The 15,588-nt window shown below is 37.1% G+C and overlaps 8 protein-coding genes and 1 non-coding gene across 9 annotated transcripts; 5 read left to right on the forward strand and 4 right to left on the reverse strand.

Moving 5' to 3' along the window:
• Positions 1-257: 257 nt before the first annotated feature.
• Positions 258-650, reverse strand: SPG4 (Spg4p; the record flags this gene model as incomplete). The annotated part of the gene is made up of 1 exon (XM_003954582.1): positions 258-650. One exon carries the CDS (start codon positions 648-650, stop codon positions 258-260), a length of 393 nt encoding a protein of 130 aa, XP_003954631.1.
• A 1,033-nt stretch (positions 651-1,683) lies between these two features.
• Positions 1,684-1,756, forward strand: KAFR0Atrna1K. The gene has a single exon. It is a non-coding gene; the product is annotated as a tRNA-Lys (tRNA).
• A 149-nt stretch (positions 1,757-1,905) lies between these two features.
• Positions 1,906-3,807, forward strand: YKU80 (ATP-dependent DNA helicase YKU80; the record flags this gene model as incomplete). Its single annotated transcript, XM_003954583.1, has 1 exon — positions 1,906-3,807. The coding sequence occupies one exon, from the start codon at positions 1,906-1,908 to the stop codon at positions 3,805-3,807; it is 1,902 nt and encodes a 633-aa protein (XP_003954632.1).
• Positions 3,808-4,074: 267 nt separating this feature from the next.
• LAF1 (Laf1p) lies at positions 4,075-6,759 on the forward strand (the record flags this gene model as incomplete). The annotated part of the gene is made up of 1 exon (XM_003954584.1): positions 4,075-6,759. One exon carries the CDS (start codon positions 4,075-4,077, stop codon positions 6,757-6,759), a length of 2,685 nt encoding a protein of 894 aa, XP_003954633.1.
• Positions 6,760-6,983: 224 nt separating this feature from the next.
• SRT1 (ditrans,polycis-polyprenyl diphosphate synthase) lies at positions 6,984-8,015 on the forward strand (the record flags this gene model as incomplete). The annotated part of the gene is made up of 1 exon (XM_003954585.1): positions 6,984-8,015. The coding sequence occupies one exon, from the start codon at positions 6,984-6,986 to the stop codon at positions 8,013-8,015; it is 1,032 nt and encodes a 343-aa protein (XP_003954634.1).
• A 218-nt stretch (positions 8,016-8,233) lies between these two features.
• On the reverse strand, positions 8,234-10,228 carry MUB1 (MYND-type zinc finger protein MUB1; the record flags this gene model as incomplete). The annotated part of the gene is made up of 1 exon (XM_003954586.1): positions 8,234-10,228. The coding sequence occupies one exon, from the start codon at positions 10,226-10,228 to the stop codon at positions 8,234-8,236; it is 1,995 nt and encodes a 664-aa protein (XP_003954635.1).
• Positions 10,229-10,883: 655 nt separating this feature from the next.
• On the reverse strand, positions 10,884-11,777 carry KAFR0A00630 (glucose-6-phosphate 1-epimerase; the record flags this gene model as incomplete). Its single annotated transcript, XM_003954587.1, has 1 exon — positions 10,884-11,777. One exon carries the CDS (start codon positions 11,775-11,777, stop codon positions 10,884-10,886), a length of 894 nt encoding a protein of 297 aa, XP_003954636.1.
• Positions 11,778-12,038: 261 nt separating this feature from the next.
• Positions 12,039-13,178, reverse strand: RAD27 (multifunctional nuclease RAD27; the record flags this gene model as incomplete). The annotated part of the gene is made up of 1 exon (XM_003954588.1): positions 12,039-13,178. One exon carries the CDS (start codon positions 13,176-13,178, stop codon positions 12,039-12,041), a length of 1,140 nt encoding a protein of 379 aa, XP_003954637.1.
• Positions 13,179-14,028: 850 nt separating this feature from the next.
• ABF1 (DNA-binding protein ABF1) lies at positions 14,029-15,480 on the forward strand (the record flags this gene model as incomplete). The annotated part of the gene is made up of 1 exon (XM_003954589.1): positions 14,029-15,480. The coding sequence occupies one exon, from the start codon at positions 14,029-14,031 to the stop codon at positions 15,478-15,480; it is 1,452 nt and encodes a 483-aa protein (XP_003954638.1).
• Between the last annotated feature and the right edge of the window lie 108 nt (positions 15,481-15,588).

Here is a 15,588-nt window from a genome sequence, read left to right on the forward strand (position 1 = left end):
CAAATCTTGGCGATGCGGCAGATGCCGGAACCGGAAAGACCAGCGGGCGGACATTGATGAGAGCCAAACAAAATTTCCTCATAAGGAAGGAGAATAAGGAAGTGTTACTTGATAAAGTAACAGATACCATTTATAGCAAAACATGCTAATGGCATTTCTTGAGCTTATAAAAGTACATCTCATAAATAGTAAAATATATAAAAGATTGAATTTGTAACTACAACATTGAATGCGATTTGATTCGGTAGGAGATTAGACTAGAAGTTGACTCTGTTGTTGGGCTCACCTTTCCTCATATTTTGGTACAAATCTTGGAATTCACGCTGTGACAGATTGGATATGTCTATCATCTTAGGATGCAATGCTGCCGAAGACGACACTTCTTTTTGCTGTTGTTCCTTTGAAAGTTTTGGCAATTCCGTTTCTGAGATGGAAGACCTTCTTAACGAGTCCTCGTCAGTGGTAGAGGAGCTGATAGAGCTGAATGAGGCGCTTCTTGTAGTCTTTTTCTTTGGTGCTCTGTACTCTTGGGAGTAGTAGTACTGTGTATTACCAGTCCCAATGTTGGCGTGATTCATCCCCCACATCTCGGGATCCTTAGTGTGCTTGCTTCTATTGTACACTTCAAAAGCGTTCCAAAAGTTAGACATTGGTTCTGGTTTTACTCAATAATAGAATTCTTGGAAAATTTTTGTATCAACTAGTCTATAATTCTGGAAGAGATCAGTATCAAGTGAGGGAAAACAGAAAATGAATCTGCATCTATATACGGAGGACCCTTATAATTTATATTTCGATTAGATGAGAATGCGACACCATCATGAAAAGGAATTCAACCTATCACTACCTCCGGTAGGGACATTACACCGCAAACTACCTTTGTCCGTTATCTTGTTTGTTTCTTGGCATTATCAACAATTCCCTGTGATGTATGGCTTGAGCGTAGAAGTATCCTTTAAATCTACCGCCCTTCTCGGGGACAGATAGTGATAGTACGACACGGTACGATATGACGTTATTAGATATATGCCACAGATCTTAGAAATGGTTGTCTTTCTCGTTAGCGCAACTCCCCATGACGTATTGAACTTCAAATTATGTCAAATAATTAATGAGGAGCATGAAAATGACGTCGAAAGGAGTTCTTCAAGTAAAGATAGGCAATATTATCATGATCATTTAATTCTTTAAGTTATATTTGTGAGAAAATGCCTTTTGGATGGGCAGGTGTATTCATGTTTCTTCGCGGTGTTCTGCTTGATACCATCAAATCGACAAACAATGCAGGTATGCACCAAAATGTCAGTTAATAATCAAACATTGAGGACATCATGCAAGGGAAAAATGAATATCTATGACTCAATTACTAATTTTACTCTCACCAATAGCTATTACGTCATGGACAGAGCGTCTGTTGCGTTATGGAGAGTAACCGAATTCGCTTTTATGACTATATAGTACTTGCCCCAAGATAATTGATGATGAGTAAGAGAATTGTGGAATTCAGGCTGCTCTCAAACAATTGATGCTGGAAATGGCATTATACTGAAATTTCCAGAATTAACCTAGGTGGTCAGTTCATTCTAGTCGTAAAACTGAATATCAAAGCGCTGGCGTTACCCTCGGAAGAGAAACTGCGTGGAATGTGTGAAAATAAAGAGTTTATGAAAAATAACTAATTAAGCCTTGTTGGCGCAATCGGTAGCGCGTGTGACTCTTAATCACAAGGTTAGGGGTTCGAGCCCCCTACAGGGCTATTTATTTTTGAATTGTTTTTTTATATATCCAGTCACTATGCGATGTATATGGTACAAAGAAAGCTGGGCTAAGAGATTGAAATATTTCAACCTTCCACATCGAAGTCAAAAATAGTTCTCATAAGGAACCTTAAGTTGGTGTAGCATCATGTCGGCGGAATGCACGTCTTTTATTATTGATGTATCGAATTCAATGGTCTCAAACTATAGAATTGATAACATCATCTCTTATTTAGAATATGTGTTCTTTGACAAAGTCAAGAAGTCTAGAAAGACAGATTATATCAGTGTATACCTTTGTAACTCAAAGGAGACAAATAACTTCATGGGCATTGAGTATGTTTATCAGGTTTGTGAATTCATTGCACCAATGACTTCAATTGATTTGTGTAACATTTCTCATTATATTAGAAACATGCCTCCAATGGATGAAAACCTTGAAAATAATATGGATAAGAACCTTTTGCTTTCCTCTTTGGAAATTAAGGATAAGTTTGGTAAGACGAAAATGGATAGGAAAATCATGATCTTTACTGACGATTTAGTTGGTTTAAATTTACAAGAGGATGAAATCAACGCTTTGGTAGGTGAGTTCAATGGTAGATTCATACTAATAGATTGTAATGATGAACAACAAGATCTCAAAGAGGACGAGAGTTCATGGATAAAACTAATTAATTGTGCTCCAAAATCACAATTATTCCATATTAATGAATTACTAGAGGAAATCGCTAGTCCCAAACCAGCTACGGTAAAACCTGTCAGAATTTTTACGGGAGATCTGAGATTGGGTGCTGATATATCCACAATAATGGAAGAAGATACGGAGATTGACCCATTTACAGATCCATTTTCTTTATGCATGAGAGTTGAAGGTTATCCCGCTACGAAATCCGTCACAAGTTTAAGCAAGAAAACTGTTTTGAAGACAGAAGATAAAAAATATTCCTCCATAAAGAGCATTGTTGAATATGAACTCCATAATGACAAGAAAGATACTCAATCTAAGGAAAGTGATATGAAGGAAAAATTTAAAGAAAAAGAGGGGGAAAAGGAGGGAGAACTGCCCTATAATATAATTACTGTCTCTAAGGACTATATCACGAAGGCATATAGATACGGTAGTGATTATGCAGTTTTACCACCCCCATTAGCGGAAAAATTTTATTATGAGACAATACCTGGCCTTGATATTAGAGGATTTGTCGATGAAAGTTCACTGCCGAGATACTATCTTAGTTCAGAATCCGTTTTCATCTTAGCCGATACGAGAATGGGATCAATGGCAGATATATTTGCATTCGGAGTTCTAGTAGATGCCATGTACAAGAACGAAAAAGTGGCCATCGCAAGGTATGTTCAAAAAAAACTGAGTGACGTTGAAATGGTGGCCCTAATACCCTTGAGAATATCTACTGAAAATATTAACGCGAAGAGTGATGTTAGAGCACTGATATTGAATAGAATACCGTTTGCTGAAGATATGAGAGTTTCAGACTTTCCAAAGTTGGTGAATAGGAGGACGACATCTGGTAAAAGCATAAATGTTGATGAAGATGAGACCATTGAGCTTGACAAATTAATGAATGAGTTTGTTGATTCAATGGACATGGACAACCTAACAGGAGTAGCTGATGACAAGTACTATCAAAGCATAAATGAAGTGAATAGTGACACAACGCTGGTCTTGCCGGCGTCAAGAAGGAAAGTGGAGAAGGAAGAAGATCCATTGCGAATGCTAGCGATAACAAATCACTTACAAGTACAAGTTTTACGCGAATATTTACATCAAATAAGTTTAAAAGGTGATGAAGGTCTATCGGTCAATGCACCGACATTACCACGCTACCTAGCAGAAAAAATTGAACCCCATGTGATTGATTCTGATAGGAATGACAGAATCAGTACAGATCTCATGTCGTTGGCTAGACTTGCTAAGACTGATGACACGGAAAAGGCAGCCAGCAGAGCAACACAGGAGCAGTTGGAAGCCGTCGCAGAGGGCCCACCAGTAGAGGACCTCTTGGCAGCGGGAAGAAGAAATCAGTAACTTGATCCACTATCATATACCATGTATACTAATCATGTATATCGCATCTGCCGTCAATCACTTTCCGATACGAACGAGTGAAATATTTCAGGAACGGCGACGTCAAAAAGAAAATGTAGAACAAAAAAGAAAGAAAAAGAGAGTTTTTCCTGCAAGTCTATTTGAAAAGCCTGGTAAGAGCAGTTAAGCCATTACTTTCACACAAGAACAGATATCACGGTGGTTCGTATTTGATCGTATATATTTTTTTAGATCTACTGTTTTGCTATGCATACAGCGAAGAGAGATTACGCTAGTAACATGACTGACAATACAACAAGAACTGTACTATCGAATGAATTGAACAATGATCTCATTATCCCCCCTTTAGTAGATGTCCCAGCTAACGTGAGAGCATCTAAAGTTACTGATAAATATAATTGTGACATCAAACCAGTGTGTTTCAAAATGTTTAAGGACCCAGCTAGTAGTTCGCCACTGGACGATCATCCGGAACATACACTATGGAAGACAAAGCAACAGTTGCGCAAGACACATAAGAACAACTCTAAAGGGCAAAAACTGGTGCCGTCATCACTATTTAATTCCATCGATATTGAACAGTTTGAAAAGTATTTAAAGGAGCCGGAACACATAAAGATGCTCAAAAGAGCAAAAAATATAAAACAGTTCAGAAGATTATTTCTTGCTCAGGAGATCAATACTTTTAATAAAGATGATGAAATTAGACCCGTTGCTAGTAACGGAAGCGGCAGTAGACTCACGGGCACGCTATCTAATTCATTGCTTCCTTCACACGATACTATCGTTCATAATCCTTCATCAAACCCAAGGGCCGTATGGTCAGTCAAATTTAGTTTGGATGGAAAATTCTTGGCAGCAGGGAGTAGAGACGGAACTGTTAAGCTTTGGAAAGTGTTGAGTTCACCTATTGAGAGATTAGAGGTAGACTCTTATCTAGAATCCAATAACGACTTAAAACTGAAACAGAGTAGATTAAACAGAAACTACAATTTAACTAATAATACCAGAAGCGAATTTGACAGTAATCAAGAACTGTTTAATCTATATGCTCCCGTAGTGCATCCAAGTCCATTCAAAATATTTAGAGAACATAAGCATGACGTCCTTGATATGGATTGGTCCAAAAATAACTTTATTCTTACTGGCTCCATGGATAAAACTGCTAAGCTTTGGCATCCGGATAGAAAGTCATCTTTACAGACATACCAGCATACAGACTTCGTTACTTCGGTGAAGTTTCACCCAAATGATGACAGATTCTTCGTTACTGGTTCCCTAGATCACAAATGTAGATTGTGGTCTATTTTAGATAATGAAGTTAGTTTTGAATTTGATTGCCAGGATTTAATCACTGCGGTCACTTTTTCACCAAACGACGGGAAATACATCATCGTTGGTACTTTCAATGGTTACATTTATGTTCTTCTAACTGATGGTTTAATTCCAATCTCGTCATTCCATATTACAGATAAGAAGACCCGCAGTTCAGATAGTACAGGTGATGTGAAAATTTATGAAAGTCACGGTAAGGACAGACGACACCATGGCCCAAGAGTTACAGGTGTAGAATGTTTTGTTGCGGATTCCGATAACAGTTCTTTGAGACTACTCGTCACTTCCAATGATTCAAGGATAAGGCTTTTCGATTTGCATAGTAAAAAAATGATAGAAATATTTAAAGGCTTCCATAGTGGATCATTGTCTCATAAAGCGCATCTATCTAGGACAGCAACCGACATACCCGTCGTATTGACCAGTAGTGACAACAACTGGCTTTATGGCTGGAAATTGAAGTCTGCAATTAATGAACGAGATTCTACGAGGGAAAATACATCAAGTATGCCGACAGAAGTTACAAATCCAAATATGAGGAGAGGCATTAGCAGAACTAACAGTTTAAAGAACTTGTTTAGAAGTAGATCATCAAGTTCAATCAATAGCATAACTCCACTAAGTAGCATGACCTCACTTGGCACTCCTGTACAGCAACAGGATACTTTCGAATCAAACAGACCTATTGTCAGCTCACATAGCTCTTCTAGGCTATCTAGTCTCCTTTCCTCATGTCAACAGGCAACTCAGTCAACCGTAAAGAACAGTGAATATATAGCATTCAATGCTCATAAAGCACCTACAACTTCTGTGGCAATGGCTCCTTCAGGAACAGCGAAAACGCTGTTTTTATCAAATGATTTCCTGTCTGAATTGTACTTGGAATACTTTGAAGAAAATGATCGGTCCAATATATTCGAACTCAAATCTAAGAAAAGTAGCAATGACGAACAAGGAAAGAGATCTATGGTACATGCAACAGAAGCTATTAGTAGTATAATCGTGAGTGCAGACACGACAGGTTCCATCAGAATATTCAGGGCTGACATTCCTACAGTGCTTCGCAAGCGTGTCCTACAACAATTACAAGACTACAAGACTGAAATGAGTTCAAGATATCATAGTACAAGTTCTTTAGACAGATTGAATAAAAACTCACTCACGCCCAGAAATAATATCTTGAGAACTAAATCTTTCAATAACATCACAAATATGATCAATCTTTTTGAAAGCTACAGTAGCTCCATACCTACAACCTCCTCTAGCACTCGTCCATCTTTAGCCAAGACACACATGGGCAAATTTGTGAGAACGTCCTTACCTGCAACGTCGTCCTCGCAACAAACGCATAGCAACAGCCCCACGAGTAGCAACTTTCAAGGAAACATTGTTCCATTGACTGTCTCGTCTCGGGATAGTTTGACCTCGACGTCATCAACAAGCTTAGAACAAATGATCATGCGAGGTCATGCATTGTCATCTGGTATAAGATGTAATGTGTGCAACGGAGCGAAGTTCGAACCGATCTCCTCCAACAAATTACAACAAGCCTACTATTGCACTGATTGTGGGACTACACTAAACAACTTTAGATAACCTTAGATATACTATATAGACATCATTTATTCATTGGTACTTATTTATCGCAATCAATTTGTTTGTTGTAGCCAATAAGCTTGCTGACCGAGAAAGTTTTTGAAAATGGGACCTTATCTCGGCGGCTAAAATTTACATATATAAAGCCCAGGAGGAAGAAAGAAAAAATACTAGATTCTTGCAACTTGGGGAAACTAGAGAACCGAAACAGCAGAAGGGAGAAGATGCTGTTGATGAAGCTCTACAATGGTCCTCTTCTTACTGCTTACGAATTTGCTATAGAATTATATGAAAGTATGAGGTTCCATATAGCCCTGAGGACCCAAAAACTGAGACGATCGTTAAAATCTAATTGCGTAATAAAGGCTATCAATGAAATGATCGAAGCGGTTCTGACTGATATTATCAGTGTGGGGCCTGTGCCTTACCATGTTTCGTTTATCATGGACGGTAATAGACGTTTTGCCAAATCATCGAACCTATCTCTTCAAAGAGGACACGAAGCAGGTGGACTGACTTTATTACACTTGGTTTATATTTGTAAGAAACTTGGTGTCAAATGTGTCAGTGCATATGCATTTTCTATAGAAAATTTTAATAGGCCAAAGAAAGAAGTCGATACGTTAATGCAACTGTTTTCTGAAAAACTGGATGAATTTACAACAAGATCCGCAGACCCAAATAGTCCATTGTATGGTTCATGTTTAAAAGTTGTGGGCGATCGTGATTTGCTCTCAGATGATATAAAAAAAAAAGTGAGTCGAGCTGAAGAACTGACAAAATCTGAGAAAGGATTCACTTTAATCGTTTGTTTCCCGTACACCTCCAGGAACGACATATATCATACGATCTATTCAAGTATCTCTCAAGTTCAGAACAATAAAATAAAAACTGACGATATCACCGTACGAACTTTTACAGAAAGTATGTATCTTAAAGAGTATGCTGATAAATGTGACATTCTAATACGAACAAGTGGCCAAAAAAGATTATCAGATTATATGCTATGGCAAAGTCATGAAAATTCCACGATTGAATTTTGTGATACTTTGTGGCCAGACTTCACTTTTTCTATGATTTACACGTTGATGTTACGTTGGTCATATTTCACTACAATTCAAAATTATAATAGAGTACAGTTTTCATTGAGACAAGAACTATCAAACAAATTAAAAATCTTTAATAGAAAGAAAAAAATCCCCATTGAATCATTTCCTGAACCTCCAGTTGCAGTAACCGTTTCTGGGAAGGAGTAATAATTTTTAAATACATTTTGCCCGTTTCTTCTGATGATCAGCATTTGTTATACAACAACGTACGTCATTTAATTGCGTGATCCTCTCCTTCCACATTTTCATGCAAGAAATGAAAATAATATATAAAAAATTTGCTATAAAATTATCATGTATATTCAATATCCATTAAAATATCTTATAATCCAAAATGGAGGCTGTATAACTTATATACCATACTGTCATGCACTTCTATCATCTGTTAAGTCGGACAATAGGTTAGGATTGTCAGAATCTCTTTGACTGAATGCAGTATTGGTATTTGAAATAGTCATTTCCGGAGATACATCAAGAACCGTGTTAAGTCTATCAGTTATATCTCTTATTTCTTGAAGGATTTGTGGCTCAGGTGTATTCGCTGTATTAGAATCTACATCCTCATTGATTAAATTTGTTTCCGTGCTTTCGTTTGGCATATTATGTGGCATGTCAGAGAATGGACCCGAATCCATCGGAGGTCCTTCATCTACAGTTTCATCAGTGGTAGACAATCCCATCGTCGGTTCTATGTCTACATTTCTTGCATTATTTGGTGTATTTGTTTCGGTGCCTGTAATTGATGTCCTTGTGCTTGAAGTAACTTCGTGGCACCAGTACCTATGAAATTGCCACGATTCTAATTGGCATTTTCTAGAGCAATATTTTGTCCTTTTACAACGGCGACATTTCGCAAATTGTCTAGGATACTCTTCCCATTTACCACAGGAAAAATTAGCACATTGACGAACACCTGTAAATTCGTCCTTTCTACAGGAGTTTCTCATTATTACTGAACTCCAATACATTATATCATTAATATTATACTTGGGGTAAGTGAATTTTTCAACTAGGGGAAAGATATTCAAATTTTTCTTCGACGTTATATTATTCCAGGTTCTATCATCCAATTCTTTAACAAAATTCTTATATTGGTAGTATTTCTTATAGTTTTCATAATTTATCTCCTGCTTACTCTTTAGCTCTGATTCGGCTAATTCATAGCTTATAATGTTGAAATTCTGAAATGGATCTTGAATAGAACACCTTCGACTTGTTTTATGCTTTTCGGTCATATTACGACATTTTGATGCCACACTTTGTAACTCAACCATGAACGGATCCTCGGTAGTTACTTTAGCCTTTGGTTCTGTATTCAATTTCGGTCTCTTATTTGTAGCCAAATAATTTTCTAATTTAGGTTTCGATTCATTTGGCGTTTCATTCACTCTATTCTCTATTCTGGTTAATATTGGCCTGAAAGATAGTGATTTTACCAATTCAACTTTTTGGAGCTGTTTTTTCATATAAGTGTATTTGGAAATGAACGCTAGTAATTGTAAGGACCACACTACGTCGTCTTGATGAGGGATTAATTTTCCAAGATAAAATTCTCGAGGAGATTTAATCTTTACTGGATCAGTAATATCTTCGGAAAAACATGTATCATCATCACTATTGTAAGTACCGTCTGTTGGTCTTGGGTTCTTGGCTGACCCATGATATTTAGCGTATCTTTTCCAAATCATTTCATAATTGGATGGAACCATCATAGCAGGCTTGAAAAAATCCTCATTCTTGAAGGAAACGTCATCTGACAGACTTAATGAATCATTACCCAAAAGAAACGCCAGGTATGCCATATAGTCCTCATCATGTTTCCTGAACATTTCGAATCCTGTCTTTAACGTTAGAGATTGAAATCCATATTTATAATATGAATCGGTGAAGAAATCGTAGTTACCGTGATAAATCAAGAAGTTATCCAAAATAGTAGCTAATATTGGGAGGATTCCCGATGACACAACTTGGGCTCTTATAGCCTCTGTACCTCTTGTGCCAGTCAATACTAGACATTGAAATGCCAGAGTCCATTTCCATGCGTTTAATGCTATCTTTTTCTGTGAGAATAATTGTTGCTCACGTTTATGCGAACTTATTGCTCGTGTGTCAATATCCAACGATTCATGAAGATTTAAATGGCAATCATGCAAAATAGCAACTAATCGCTCTAATGCACCGTCATTTGCAACAGTTTCACGAATTTTGGAAGAGTTTGATATCAGATATGTTAAATTATTCAGTGTATTAATCAATGGAATGTTTGAATTGGTATCTAACGCCTTTCTATTATAAACTGTGGAAGCTACCGTCGGTATGGGTCTATTTTGTGTAATTGAATAACTGGTGAATTTCCTCATTTCAAAGATGGACTAAATAAACGAAATAAAGATGAAAATAAAGGAATGCTCAGGATTCGATCGATAAATCTCACCTAATGCTATTTTATAATGCAATAAAACTGATTTGTTTTGGGGGACTGTAATTCTGATAAAAGCTTGTCAAAAGGAAAGGAAATGCTAGCAAATAAGTGGTAAAACAAATAAAGAATATGAATAATAAATATTGTGGAAGGATATCAGATCGATAGTAACTGATAGTGTGCAAAACAAGTAAAGATTCACTCTTTTGTCTTGAAGCGTTAAACTTCTTTATTTTTGCCACCTTTTTATTTATACAGATTACTTTCCGATGCGACTATAAAATGAATCATATATAGTAGTAATCATAGAAACAGACGAAATATCAGGAGCCAAGAATTGGAGTACTGCAGCTGAATTTGGGACGCGAGAAGGGCAATGGAAGTTGCTATTTTTGGTAAGGAAAAGAAAGCCTCGAAGGAATGGTCCCATTTCGAGCTATTCTCTTTATATCGTCCTGGGTTCAATCGTTCTTCGATGAAATGAAGTGAGTAGTCGCCGAGGAGGGCTAATGGCTAGATAGAGATGTTATTGGTTCAATTTCTTTACTCGTCATTATATAGGAGTCTTCTAAGTATATAGCCTGGGGTAAAGTTCACTGAATGGCTTGATATTTCAATTCATCCTTGGATAAAATTTGGGCAGCAGTCCATTTTTCACCTGGAGATAAGACGACAAAATCGTGTACATGACCCGGTTCAACACAAACCATTTCCTTGTAACCAGTTTTTGGTTCGAAATCGCCCATTCCACCAGATTTTTCAATCCATGGATTCCAAACAACCGAATCAGGTAAATTCACTCTTTTCACGGTATGAACTGGCTTTCCTTGATTAACCACTTGAATAACACGGTCTGCTTCGACGTTTTGGTAGATGACATCTTTTTCGCCATGGAATGTGACGCATGGATGCTTGTCAACGAAGGATTCCTTCAATAATTGATCGTAAAGTTTCATACCAACTAAATTGGAGATCATAGTATCTTCAATATCTGGAATCTTCAAATAAGTGTGGAACAACCAGTTGAATTTCAATTCTTTAGAGGAAGATAGGTTTTCAACCTCAATTTCAGTCTTTAAATAGTCGGAACCTAATTCGACTGTTAAGATTAAATTAAAATCTTCACTCCATAATTTGGTCATTTCTGGGTTAGAAAGTTTAGGGTTCAATCCGAATTGAACCGTTGGTGGGTTGCTTTTGACTTGACCAAGGAATTCCCAAGTAGAATTTCTTGCTAATCCATGCTGAGGTAGTTTACTTAATAGAGGATCAGATTCATTTTTACCAAAGACTGGAAAGACTAGTGGGATACCACCTCTAACTGGTTTGCTGCCGTCCAATTTAGCGGCAGTAGACAACCACAATTGTTCTTGACCGTACAATTTCCACGAGAAAACGGTTGCACCATATTTAAGAATGGTGACATTGGTGGAGCTGTCGGATGGGTGAGAGAGAATAACTTGAGTTTCAGTTTCTTCAATAGCCATTGTTCCTGGAAGTGTATGGGAAGGGAAGAAAGTCAGAGAGGTAAGTGCTGGATTCTTCTTATACAATCAGACCCTTTCCAAGCAACCTGTTATATAGAAAAAATTTGAAAAAAAAAGTCATAACGGAAATCATCGAGAAATTATTAACATGGTAGATGAATAATTATAACATAAAAATATTGTAAAAGTACAGATTATATGCGTTAATTGATGCGATATAAGCAAGCTTAATGATGTAATTGGGGAAAAAAGTCCTTTTGATTATCTTCTCTTGCCGATTTTGCCCTTTGTATTGGCCTTTTTGTTGGCCTTAGCCTTTGCAGATGCTGCGGCCAATTGTTCTTTTGTCTTTGGTACAGCTTTAAAGAATCCATCAAGTCTCCCTTGGACACCTGATTTGAGACCCTTCTGTAATCTTTTAATACCTGATTTGACTCTTTCTTCGCTGAAACCTTTATCTTTACAAAGATAATCAATTAATTCTTGTTCCTTTGGTGGATTCCACTTCAAAGTGATGTCATTACCATTGATGACATCTGGCTTTAAAAATAGTTCTCTAGCCTCTTTGTATGGCCAATTTTCCGGTATCTTCCATTTGGTCTTTGTATCACCACTATCGATGTATTCGACAATTTTTTCTAGAGAGCCATGTTCTTTTATCAATTTTAAAGCTGTGACGGGACCTACACCTCTGATACTTTCACAGTAATCACAACCTAACATGATACCAAGATCGATAAACTGCTCTAAAGTCAAATCCATGCTTTGTAGAACAATTTCTGTATTAATTTCCTGGATGGGTTCTTTCTTAGCTTCGGAGAAAGTCAAATGTCTTACCAGGTAAGGTGTTCTATAACATAGTGTATCCATATCCTCACTTGCAGCAGCATAGACTTTACCAACTTTTGCTAATTCAGCGCATTGAGCCTCAGCTTCACATGGAGCATTGACGTAAGGAATCCCCATTAATTCTAATAATTTTTTGGCTTCATCGTTGTGTTCTTTGGAAACTTTAACTAGTCTTCTCTCATGTTTAATCTTTTCAGCGATATCGGTAGCTTCATCCAATTTTTTAGTCGTTTCTTCTCTTCTTGCGGTTCTTTTACTTAATTCATGAGATTTCAAAACTGGTGGTTTACCGTCAAAGACATAACATGGTTTAATACCGTTATCAATCATTCTTAAAGTTCTATAGAACATCCCCATTAAATGGGAAGTAGTTTCACCGGAGTCAGTAGCGAGCTGACCACCATCCTGTTGTCTGACGGCAATAAGAAACTGGTAAAGGGACATTGACGCATCGATGGCGACTTTACGACCGAAGAAAGCCTTGATATCACTTCTACGAGTGGCTAATGGAGCATTTTCTGATATAAGAGCAGTGAGACCTTTAATACCCATGATAAATTTGATGTGTTATGGAGGATTTGTTCAAGATTTTGAGAGTGATGAGATTTGGGATGTTAATAAATGTTAATAATTTCAAAACGCGTCAAGAAAAGGAACGCTTTACGTGTAGCGAAGAGTGAAGACCGGCATGGGCATATTAGAAATTGTATAGAGTGTAGAGGGATGTGGGTGTGGATGAAGTAGTAGAGGCCACGATGAGATCATTAATCATTTGAGAGAGAGTTGCTGCTGTAGAACTTTTGCCAAGCACGCTTTTTCTTTTGTTATGGAGTTTTCTATCTATACTTAGAGCAATTTCTGTGTGCACGCTCTGTGACAAGGTCGAGCGTACAACGTTCTACATCAAAGCTCTAACTACCTTACTTTACTGTAGTTGGCTATCATCTATGGCGGTTATACCATTTACAGAGAGATATAAACGTCTCCTGGAGAGATCAACTGGAGAGGGGAGCGCTTTGCAATCGACCACACTAGATGCTTAAGAAACGCACAGCATGTGTCATTTTTTGCCACAAGCTGTGGCATTTTCTCCTGCAAATTCCACAATTCCATTGCCACAAATAATGCACCACAAAAACTTACCCGACCCGTCGCGCAGATTTATTACCCTCATATCACCGTCGAATACGATATTCTCAACCCAGTCACCACATACAGACAGAATAAAAAAAAATTTTTTTCTTTTTTTTTTTTCTTCCACCGCAGAAACATTTGATATCCCATCTAACGAATATTTGATGCATCTTAATATCACTTTCAAAGAAACGTCTAACAGGATAACTGAATCTCAATCGGTAAAGACGGTGCAAAACTCTCCATAGTTAATAAAAGTTAGTACAAAATGACAACAACAACAACAACAAATTACTACGAGTATAAACATCCAATAATTAATTTGGAACTTTCATCAAATGATAGTTCCGTGGAGCCCAAGAAATTCGATACTCTAGATGATTGGTACAATGTTATTAATGATTACGAATATCAGGCTCGTTGTCCCATTATTTTGAAAAATTCTCATCGTAATAAACATTTCACTTTTGCCTGCCATTTGAAAGGCTGTCCCTTCAAAGTATTACTAAGTTACTGTGGGAATTCCGTACCAAGATCAACAAACATTACCACAACTTCATCAACAACAAATACGGTTACTAATGACGATCAAGCACAATCCACCGCAAATTCTGTAGTGGATGACTCTTTGAAGCAACACAATACGGCTAAGGATGATGTCACAGACGAATTGATGAACGTTAACGATAATGATGCCAATGTGACCGCAGCAATCGAAGCCGCAGTCGCTGCTGTACAGACAGTTTCTCATACCAATGATGATGATGATGACGACGATGATGTTAAACTGCCAAACCATACTAAGATTACCGTGCTGGAGACACTACCAGATTTGAAAAGTCACGTCAATTCTCAATCAAACCATAATAATATTTCCGGTCCCTTCATTGTCACCAAAATTGAACCATACCATAGCCATTCATTAGAGGAGAATTTATCACTTGATAAATTCGTATTAACAAAAATCCCCAAGATTCTACAAATCGATTTAAATTTTGATGAAACTTTAGAAATCTTGTATAGAAAAGGTAATAACACTTTAAACAAATTTAAAGTCGTTCAGTTCGTCGAGGATTCCGGTCTATTAGATATTATCAAATCAAGATATAATCTCATGGATGAAGATATCACTAAAAAATTCATCTCTCTAATCTCAAGACGTGTCACAACTTACAAAGCAAGATTCGTGCTAAAAAAGAAAAGAATCGGTGAATACAAGATGAGTCCTGGTCCATCTGATATTCCTGTATCGAATGAACCAACAGACGTCCTAGAAGAGCACAACAAATTGAACAGTAAGCCGGGCTTGACCGGACCTAAATCATTACATCCACCTATCGACAATACCGACATTACCAACAATAATGCTAACCCTGATGATAAAGATTTGACAGCAACTGCACAAGCAGCTATCGGTGATTTGAAGCGTAGAATTCAAGAATCTGAATCAAATAATGTCGATGTGGAAGATAATCTGGAAGATTACTCTCAAAAACGTCATAAGGCAATAGATGACAGTCCCCTCGTTCACCTTGATGATATACAAAATGACGACAAATTACCACATGATGTCGCAGAACAACTGAGATTGTTATCATCACATTTCAAGGACGTGGAAACCGCATCTAATAAAGATGATGATGAAGATGATGAAAATAAACATGATGTCGAAGTAGATATTCCAGATGAAAACATTCAACCTGAATTGAGAGGCCAGTAATTAAAAATAACACGTTTTATATAACTTCTCATATATAAAAATTTAACGTATGTCGTCTGTATCAAAATATTATTCAAATAAGCTCTTTTTTCTGTATATGATATTTAT

Source organism: Kazachstania africana, chromosome 1 (genome assembly GCF_000304475.1).
Source record: "Kazachstania africana CBS 2517 chromosome 1, complete genome".
NCBI classification, from domain to species: domain Eukaryota; kingdom Fungi; phylum Ascomycota; class Saccharomycetes; order Saccharomycetales; family Saccharomycetaceae; genus Kazachstania; species Kazachstania africana.